At 33.3% G+C, this 10,793-nt stretch overlaps 1 protein-coding gene across 1 annotated transcript in view; it reads right to left on the reverse strand.

The window, feature by feature from the left end:
- Positions 1-887: 887 nt before the first annotated feature.
- Positions 888-10,793, reverse strand: part of LOC108735523 — a 12,794-nt gene continuing 2,888 nt past the window's right edge. The window contains exons 3-9 of the mRNA XM_025981222.1: positions 9,523-9,782; positions 8,562-8,741; positions 4,620-4,767; positions 2,566-2,700; positions 2,355-2,495; positions 2,174-2,302; positions 888-1,016 (exon numbers count right to left, since the gene is read on the reverse strand). Of these exons, the coding sequence (XP_025837007.1) occupies positions 888-1,016; positions 2,174-2,302; positions 2,355-2,495; positions 2,566-2,700; positions 4,620-4,767; positions 8,562-8,741; positions 9,523-9,782 (1,122 nt within the window). The remainder of the gene's footprint in view (positions 1,017-2,173; positions 2,303-2,354; positions 2,496-2,565; positions 2,701-4,619; positions 4,768-8,561; positions 8,742-9,522; positions 9,783-10,793) is intronic.

The following is a 10,793-nucleotide window of genomic DNA, read 5'->3' on the forward strand; positions in this document are numbered from 1 at the left end:
AATAGTAGTGCGAGTCGAAAACAAGCGTTAAAGCCTTTAATATGTCTTCAAATATAAATAAACATCTCGTTGATATTTTCAGTAGTAAATGGTACCAATAACAGCACATTTGCGCAATGCAATTGTAGTGGATAAAACGGTCAATTTTTCCGTGCAGTACTGTACCTACGGATTATACGCTCCTCACCGGTTAAGTTTGGTCGAGAGTTGTCTCCTTTCTTTTCTGTCCTGGTGCTATTTTTTTCTACTTTGCGCCGGTCAAACTGAAGGTCACATCCCTACAGAAACTAAACGAAATATAGGTATCAGCATATGAAAATGTGCCAAATAAATACCTATTGTACATATATTATACATGCTTTAGGAAAACAATAAAATCTATAAAGAGATGTTTCAGTTAGTATGTATGCTCCTTAATAAGTTTCTTCACTAGGTAATCAAAGTTTGTTTTTCAAGGAAGTATCGGTATGTACTCCTCCTTTGATTGCACTTGATATCAAAATCAATTGCTTCATTAACAAACAGTAGGAAAATGAGATAATATCAATAATTTATAACAAAGGTTTATTTAACAAAGCAGATAAAATAATTTTGTATATATATATANCGTATTCTAAAATATTACCGCACATTAATTGAAAAACGTTGCTGAATTTGCGTACGGAAAAAATTGGGGTCGGCAGCATTTTTTTGCCGAAACCACTGACATAAATCAATTCGCGGCTGGAAATTAGTTTTTTGCAAGGCTTGCACTCTTTGTAAATGATATGGATGCAGCAACTGTTTCTTTAAAATGCGCCACACTGTAATATGGAAAGAGCTATGGTTCCGCGCTATTTCTCGTGTGCTACTTTGGAAGTTGTTCTCGCATTCCCCGTAAATTAGTATCATGTCCCAAAATATTGTCGTACTGAAGCCATTGTACCAACTACTGTTGTTATTGACCTATGACAGGATAATGACCTTTTTTGAGTACTTCTATGACCTCCCATCCACTCCAGCAGGTTGAACAATAACTATTATATAATAATCATAAAATAATTTTATTCTAATTTCTACATGTAGTGAGTGTAGATCATCATCTAGTAAAAACTGAACGCCGCTGGTAAGCAGTCGCATTCGTAGCATTATTTTCTTATTGTTTCGAAAATGCATAATTTAGTTTGGAGTAATATCTTGCTTTCGCAGAACTTTTGTATTTGTTCATTACGTGACAAAAATATTAAAAGTTAAAACCCTGAGTGAATCATATAAATAACATAATTACCAAAACTAAGTAGCACAATAACTATGAATGATAAATTTCAGAGAATAAAAATAATTTTCATTATAAGGAATTAAATTAATAACTCTATTTGTATTTTATTTAAATAACGGACGGAGTTGAATTAAATAAATATACATGATTTTCGAAAAGTACTAGACCTCCCTCCACTTCCCTTTAAAATCTTTAGTTCGCGAAATTAGGGGGATTAAATAGGTTTTTGAGATTTGCAGTCGCTAAAGTGACAACTAAGATCTGGTTTATCAAACCGTCTATATTTGTTTTCTGAAACATGTATAATCTTTTAAAACGTACCATTACATAGTCCAAACAAATGCAAACAGGTGTCGCTTTAATTTTTTTCTGTAGGTAATTTTATATGCGGTTTATGCTTAATATCTTTCTTTTGTTTTCTTCCCTCAATTAAATTAGATTCATTGATTACATATATGTTTTTGTAAAGGATTTTATTTATTAATAAGCAGTAATTTGTTGTTATGTAAGTGAATTTTGGTTAGCTTGTTTGTACTTTTATTTTGAATCCGCTAAGAGAAAATACGTAATTATTTTAGCTTTTTAGTGCTCTGAGATTTTTACATTTTCTTTTCAAACACTTCATTCAAACTTTTTAGTCACTATTTAGTTATTATGTACTTATACCTACGTAATCGAGATGATTAACTGCGAAACGAGGGATATTTATATAATAATGACATATCCTACACACTACAACGGTATGACAAGTACAGCCCGTCGAAGAGCTACTTGCTTGACTTAATTTATTAAAAAACATTATTAAAAAATTCTTACGTAAAAAAAATAAAATCTGCTTAGTACATTCACAATACTTTATGACCAGCGTTCATTGTAATTATTTATGCGAAAAGGAAATGTCAATACAAAACTTACTTTCATAAATGCGTAGCTTAGGGAATGTCTAAAAATGTCATCAGCATTTCCTTGTATAATTTCCCATAAAAATATTGTTTTTATATAATAGCTGGCAATACAACTGTAGTTCTGTACGTCACGTAACCTCTAAAAAACATAAAAACAAAATTTGGCTTTTAAAATTTAATTAAATTCCAACTTTTAGGAGTCTTAGCGATGGCTTGAGTGTTGGATAGTTATTTATTAAAACCCTCTCCTGTTCTTGAAAAGAAAGTCTCCAATAACGTTCTACTTTGGCCATTGTCCGCTTAGGTTGTTTAGGAACAACAAAAAAATCTGGCTAAAAGAAACATTAAAATGAACAATTTAATAATCGATTCTTTTTTAATTATTAAACAAACCTTACTCACACAAGGATTGCTTCTATATCCACCTTCGGGCCAACTTCTTTTAAATATAAAACAAGGCACAAAGTCGACATCAAATTTAATATCTGCACCAGTAATTTTAAAAGTAAAAGCTGGTCCTTCTTTATGTACAGTTGCCTGAAATGCAAAATAAATTTAAACAAAAAATGAAAATTTCTTTTTTTATATACAGGGTGTGTCTGAAATATGTAGTAAACTTTGGATGGATGTTAACTAGATGTGATAGGGAATCGCACGGTCAGTAAAAAAGCCTAAAAAAAAAACAAAATGTAAGAAAAATAGAAGAAGTTAGAATCTGAAGCCGGTCCTGGGCGTAAATTGACAACACAAGTATTAATACAGAGAGTTGCCATAACAACTAAGCAGCTACAGCTACATCGATGAAGATTGTAAACATACGCACACTACGGGTTGTGGAATAGTTAATAATGTAAACAACTACTTACTACTAGCTAATGCACATAATAATGTTTTTAAATGCCCATTATGTACAGTCGGTAAAGTTTTTTGTAAGAATGTTAAAAACGTCACCCCATTTAAACGCGCAGGTAGAATAAACGGCCCAACTAGCGTATCTCCAAAAAATCCGCACCACATGTTAACTGAAAATAGTTGAAGTCGCGAAGGATGCACGACATGCGGATTTGCGCCATACCAATAGTGAATATTATGAAAATTTAAAATTCCAGCGTTCGTCCTTAAACAACACCCTACTGAAAAAATAGGGATCTGTAACATTTTTATTTTGAAACCACTGACGTAAATCTACTCGCGGCTGGAAATCAGTTTCTTCCAAGGCTTGTACTCGCTGCAAATGATAAGGATGCTGTTCCTTTAAAATTCGCCACACTGTAACATGGGAAAAGCCAAGGTTTCGCGCTATTTCTAGTGTGTTACTTTGGGAATTGTCTTGTATATAATCAAGGATCACATGTAAGGTGTACATTAGCAATTTCTCTTAATCTTTGTATTGCATTTAAGATAGTTTGCCGATGAGGAAGTTTTTGTTGGGGATATGGATGATCGTGCAATTCGACCGTTGCATTAATATTGTAGTCGCATTTTCCGTAAATTAATATCTTGTCACAAAGTTCTACTGTACCGAACGCCATTGTAACAACTACTGTTGTTATTGACCTATGACAGTAGCACAGTGTAGCACGTTGACCTACTGCCAATTCGACTGATTACATACATACAAATTTACAATATTAAAAGAACAAAGAGCTACTGTAGACCGGTTGTAACATAAACATCGTCAATTACACTAAATCCAATCTAACAAATAACAAACGCAAATGCATAAGTAGAAAAATACATAATTGTTGTAGTTCTCTGTGTTATCCTATCAAGGCCGAACTAGCCTTTGTCTGAACTTTCACTGATGTTTTTCTCGAAAACAGTGGACTTTCCGATCACCAAACATTTACTTAATTTTCTTGTATTATTCTACTTGCAAGCTTAACACAGACTTGACACAGAAACCATTACTGGTGGGACGTACGCTCGTAAAAAGGGGAACATCATCGATACCTGTTAGAATAGTCAATTTGAAAGACTTCCAGCAAACTAGTGGAAATCCACCACTGTGCCTGGGAAGAAGAACCTGTGATCAAACCGATATTACTTCCTGCAACTTTAACACAGCTATTGTAGTAAAGCGGTCATTGGAGATGGTGATTACCAGCATCAGTGTAGTATTTGTTTTGTATTTTTTTGCTCAAATATTGTTGGTTCTTAGAATAGAATAAATTTGATTCATGGTGGTTATGTTAACAGCCAACCTCTAGTAGCCATTTATTCTTATAAGGTTTAAAACATTGTACAGTTCAATAAACCAATTCAGCAATACATCAGTTATTAGTGTAGGTCAGTTACTGCGTCCCATCACAGTGCCTCGTAAAATTTTGTTGTTTTCCTATTTATTTCCTTATCGTTTTATTTACATATAAACAAAATGATTCGATAACTCAGAGCAGTAGTAGAAAATACATATTTTAATGTTGTTAATGTTTAATGATACACTACAAACTCACCAGAAGTTTTCCGTACGAAACACTTAAGATATAACCATTGCCTTCTTTTGGAAAACATTGTAATGCTTTATGAATGACTCCTTCAAACCAACGAGAAACTTTTGATGTCAAAAGGTAAAACTGGTCATCAACTAATTTTAATAAAGCTCTAAAAATGGAAAAGTAATTTAAATGAGAGACTATTTCAATTTAATTACATCTCTATACAGCATGCAACAACATTAGTAAGTAAAAGATACATGCATTATAAGGGTTCCGTACTTAAATCATTTTATAAAGCTTATAAAAAGTTAGAACCCAAGAAATATTTTTGTACCACTTTTTAAAATTATACCAAAGGTCAAAATTCCGCGTCAAACAGGTTGGGTGAGATGTACGAGTTCTGTTTTAATAAAGTACCTATATGTTTTGGCATTTTGGTACGGAACACTTTGACTGTAATGTACTTTAAGGAAAAGGTAAGAAGAACCTTATTGCCTTTTATAAAACCCTTTGCAATAATTAGTGTGAAAAGATGAACCTAGGTAACCGAAAGTAAGCATTATTTTAAACAGCAACCTAAATGTAAAGCATAACTTAAGTATTTCTTTCATTCTTCCTTAATAATTGAAAATTGTAAATGAAATACTCACATACAAATATAAATTACACTAGTTTAATGAATGAAGGAATTATTAAATAATAATTTAAGGCGAATCTAATCCATTTTATAAAAATACAGAAGATGCCTCTTACCGCTCATTTAGATTTAATGTTAAATATATGTAAATTCTGAATAACTGGAATAAATATTAAAAAATCCCTTAAATAGTCAATTTAACCGCAATTATATGGTATATTAACCCCAATTATTCTATAACCCTACATATAAATCTTAAAAAAACGATCATAAACCGTAAAGCATTTTTATGCAAGATCAACTAATCAACTTTCTTTCGAGAGCAGTTTAGCGTACCAAGGTAGTTGGTCGACTCTAAAATACCACAATATCATTATCAATTATACTTTTTTTCACTGATGAAAACCCCACTTTTTCACAGATGTAATTACATCTAACTACACAGAAGTTAGAATGCAATAGTTTCGAAAGTCAAAGGTGGGCAAGTGGGTATATGTATAATCGCAACTTAAAACGTCTTGAGTTACATGATTTACGCACCTATGGAGGAAAAGCAAAGAATACCTCAAACCGCATGTTTATTTTCTTCAATGGTGCGAATACAAGTTTTCATTGTTCCTTGGATAAAGTAATTTAGAAATTATGTTCATCTAGAGAAAAACCACAAAAGCTTTCGATGTAGAAAAGTAAGATATATTTCATCATTAAAAATGTTCATAAATATATATACAGGGTGTTTCTGAAATAAGTAGTACTATAAAATAAGAAAATTAAGTAAATGTTTATAAGTCGGAAAATTCCTAGTTTTCGAGAAAAACGTAGTTGAGATGCAGACAATGCAATTCCGACCTTGAAAAGAAATGCGACAACGCAACGCCGTATTCAATCAGCTGGCAATTAACAGAATCAGTGTATTTTGTGTTTATGCTACAGTCAACTGCAGTTAGTAGTTTGTTTTTTTAACGTTAGAACCTTGACGTATTTAGTCAGTCGATGGTAAGTCAATTGGTCCGTGTAAACGCAACGTTTAAATTGTACAATAATCCCAAATTTTCCCTTCAATTGCGAGTCGTGAATGTCGTCATCCGAACCATATCACCGCTAAAAAGATGAAATCTTTGATTTTCACATAAGACAACTCCAAAGTAGTGCACGCGAAATAGCACGCAAAGTTGACTCCTCTCATGTGTGACAGTGTGACAGATGCTAAAAGTGCAGTTGCTGCATCCTTATCATTTACAGCAAATGCAAGCCTTATACTAAACTGAGATTTTCAGCGGAATTCAAATTTACTCATACCCTGAGGTGTAATTTAAATAATGCTACATACTATAAACAATGAACAAATTTCATTTATACCGTGATAGGCCATATGAACATTATGTGTAGCTAATGTTTATTTTAGCCGATCGAAAAGCGGTAGTTTTTACGTTCTCCAACGTTGTAGCTTCTGAGTCCTTATCTCAACTCGGTTCATAAGTACAGACATAACTTGCCAATTCACGCTCAGAACCGGCTTAGGATTTAAACTTTTTTTTTAATTTCTTGTCTCTTGACTATACGAATCTCTATTGCTACTTATTTCAGAAACACCATGTATATATATATTTACTTTAAGAATCTTCCTTCCGATCCCAGTATAATGTGGTTTTTAATGTATACGATTTCAAACTTTAATTTTTATAGTTTTATGTGAAGATTAATCCTTGCCGCTTTAAAATTAGCGCTTTGTTATATCGGGTTGTTAATATTTAGAGAAAACCCGTACAAAGGTCAGAATATTCGATGCATTAGCCAGGGTGGGCTTGGGCAGATGGCATAAAAAGGACGTAGGTGACATAAAAAGGACGTAGCTAAGGGTTAGCTACGTCCTTTTTAAATCAGAAAGCCATCTGAAAAGTAAGCGTATCCTCAACAAATGAGACTGACTGATTTCAAAATAATATCTTGGCATTTGAACAAAAGTATTGCAGCAGGAGATATATATTACAATATTCTGAGGTTATGATTTGAATTAATGTTTTCCTTGTATCTAGCATCCGAAACAGTTAGCTACATAGCAACTATAAAACGATGACGTCGGCAACAACATTATCAAACACAGTGTCAAATAGCAGTTATCGATTTCTCTCAATACAGAGGCTTTGAACAAAATACAGTATCCAAAAAGATGAGGAAGTAGCAAATGTAGATGCACGTGAGATTGCAGCACTTGTCAAAGCTTTATATGCACAAGAATACTGTCACGTGCTTTTGTGGAATTGTCTAAAATAAATATTCTACATGCACACCCGTATACACATGCGCACATATACATAATAATCTAAGTAACTATAAAGAATGTATTTCGATGGTTTTAGGAACTATTGTAAACACTATTCCATTGATGTTTCGTCATTTCCTTCTTGCTGGCACTTTCTACAAAGCAGTGTTGAAAGCAAAGGTTGCTAAGCATAATGCGTATGACACTTGTTTATATTTGTAGGGTTCTTGGACACTGAAATTTTTCTGAACTGCGAAGGTATTCTTCATCTGAATACTTTCAAAGGAATTAACGTGCTCCTAACATTTGCCTTATATAAAAGCTTTTGAAGGACTTCAACGTGCAGCATCTGCTTGTGATAAGCTTATCCATACACCTCTCTACGTATTTGATACCTGAGTACGATTAGTTCTTGGAGTATTCCCTCTATCAGGCGGATTGGTGCTAAAGAAGCCTTTTTACCGACCCCCTGAAGCCAGCCAATCGACTATCCATCAAATAGCTATTTGGAAGATTACGAGAACCGAAGCTAATGGGACCTGTCATCTCAATGGCCGTCACTACCTTAGACCACTTATTGCTAAACTACATATATCTCCCGTATTTAATCTAATGAAACATCCTTCCTAGCTGCAACAACGCACTTCTGATGGGTGAAACTATACCACGCGCGCGTATCTATTGTACCCACCACTCGCTTGTCAGACGTACTAAATTGATCGAGATTCGTGGTTGTGCAGCTTAATCAGCCTCTAGGCCTGTTCGAATATCCGTCGAAGTAAACTATTATCGTTATAGGTGACGAAGATTCTATTGCCTCTCTGTGGGCAGGAAATCTATGGTATGCCGATAGAGGGATTCGTTCTTTTCAGTCTCCGCTGTTTGTAGTTACGGCCGATTCGAATAAAGATAAGATGAAGGCCCTGCGCAAATCCGTAATGAAATATTTATTGTAAAACATTTAGATAATAAAATTTTTTTGTAAACTGACAAGGAATAAACGATTTTTTTCTGTAAAACGATACAACATTCGGCATCTTCTGTATTTCCATAAAGTTACCTAATGTCAGGAATCACACGTTTGTCCACTTTTCGGGTTTCAATAAGCCATTTTATCAAAAGTTTCTGAGTTTTGGTAAGATGTAATTTTGTTTTGTAATTATTAGGGTAATATTTTTTGTTACGATTATGGTGGTTTTGAAAATGAAAATTTCTGGCTTGTACCATTCCTTCGTTTTCTCTGAAATTAATTTCATATATTAATTGTGAATTTTTTATTGTAACTATACTAATGGAATTATTTGTGAAAATTACTATACAGGCCGTAAACCGTTTATCGATTTAAAACTTAATATACACATTTCTATAAGGAATCTATTTAGTCAAAATACATTCGAAATTGTGGCATTTCTGGCTATACCGCAGTCCCTACCTGCACCAAGAAAGTTTAAGAGTTTGTTTTATTCGTAAAGTCGCCGCAATTTTTTGCATACCCCATATTTTGGCATTCTGAACAACTTTCTCCTACAACTTTTTCAATTGAACCCGTATTTAACTGTGCTGCTATTATAAAACTTTCTTTTTTCTGTTTTTGAACACTGAATGGCGAATTAAATTTAGATACCACAATCAATCAAGTACAGTAAAAGCTCTTTATTAGCGGGGTATATGTACCATAAATATGCCGCGAATACAGAAACCGTGGACATGGAATGGTAATTAGTATGGAATCATGGGGGATACGTTCTAAGGTTCCAATATAAAACCAATATGTATCAGAATAAAATCAATTTATTGAGAAATTTGCAATTAAAATTAATCGTTATAATCAGCTTTAGACAAGGGTTTAAAAAAATTGGTGATTTTTTCTTGTTTTGAATTTTCAAATTAGTCCACTCGGTTACCTCTTTTATAAAAGCTTCCTCGGCACGTACCAACAGTACATAGTCAAANTAGTTGTAGTTGCAATAATAAAACTACAACTACAAAAATTAAAAATATGATAAATAACAATTACTTACGATTTATATTTTTCAAATTCTGGCTGCTTGACTAGTTTTTCGAATGTTTCCAACTGAACGTGCATGAAGCCAGGAATATTGCTGGTTTTTACCTTCGGTGTACTGAACTTAGGCAGTTCCAAAAGGAGATCGAGATCATATTCTTCTGGCGAACCGACCTTTAATCCATCAAAATAACTTCCACCATAAAAGACCGTTGTAAAAAACAACTTAAAGAGGGGATCGATTTCTTTCATTTTATTCGTAATGAGAGTAACAACCTACGGCAATACATGTATAGATATTATGATTAATTTTATTGTATCCATTTATTTATAAACAAAAGTATGAACATTAATTGTACTGATTTAATTTATATTTTGAACTTTTATTATTAGCACATGACTGAAGAGGACTAAAATAAATGGTCCTAAGCCTAAGTATAGTAAAGGTACAAATCATGGATTCAATTTCGGGCAAACGAGAGGGGTTTTAGTTTTTTAGGAGGGAATGCAACACTACACTTCTCCGAAAAAAAAAATCAAAACTGGAAACAAAATAGTTGCCTTTACGGGTCAGTTGAAAATGAACTTTCTACCTCTAAAATAAATAATTCAGTACAATTTAAAAATTTTAATTTTGGTAACAGAGAAACTGAAGAAATGAAATAGAGATATTTTTTATTAATAAGTAAATCATAGTTACCAACTGGTGCTTTATGGAACCTTTGGTTAGGTAAGGTATTGATTTATCTTTTTGATTATTCTTTTTCAACTAGAAGCAATCAGAAAGGGATAAAATGTTCTTTATTAATTACTTGAGAACCGCCCCAGCTTCGCACGGGTGCAATGCTGATACTAAATATATATATACAGGGTGTCCCATTCATAATAATTAAAAAAAAAACATGGATTCCTGACACAAAATACAACAAAAAAGTGTTATACAATTTTTCAGTCCAGTGACAATTGAGCTCGCAAATCGTCTTTGCAAATTTGAATGTACAATTTGGTTCATTACGGGTCTGAATCTAGGCGACTAACGTCGCTCAGCTGATCTAGTGTGAATGTAACAAGTACCCACCTGGAAGAAGCCGAATGCACTTCCACCTTCTAAAAAAAGTAAAAGTGAAAAAGAAAAGCGTACCTTTTATAAAAAATGCTGAAATTGTCCGCCATTCGCTTCAATGCAACACTGGCAGTGGCGTACCCACTTGCTGCGATTTTTTGCCCAGATATCGGGAATATTTCGAATTATATGATAGGCATTGGTAATGTAACTCACCACCAACT

The sequence above is a fragment of the Agrilus planipennis genome, unplaced genomic scaffold (assembly GCF_000699045.2).
Source record: "Agrilus planipennis isolate EAB-ADULT unplaced genomic scaffold, Apla_2.0 scaffold9, whole genome shotgun sequence".
NCBI classification, from domain to species: domain Eukaryota; kingdom Metazoa; phylum Arthropoda; class Insecta; order Coleoptera; family Buprestidae; genus Agrilus; species Agrilus planipennis.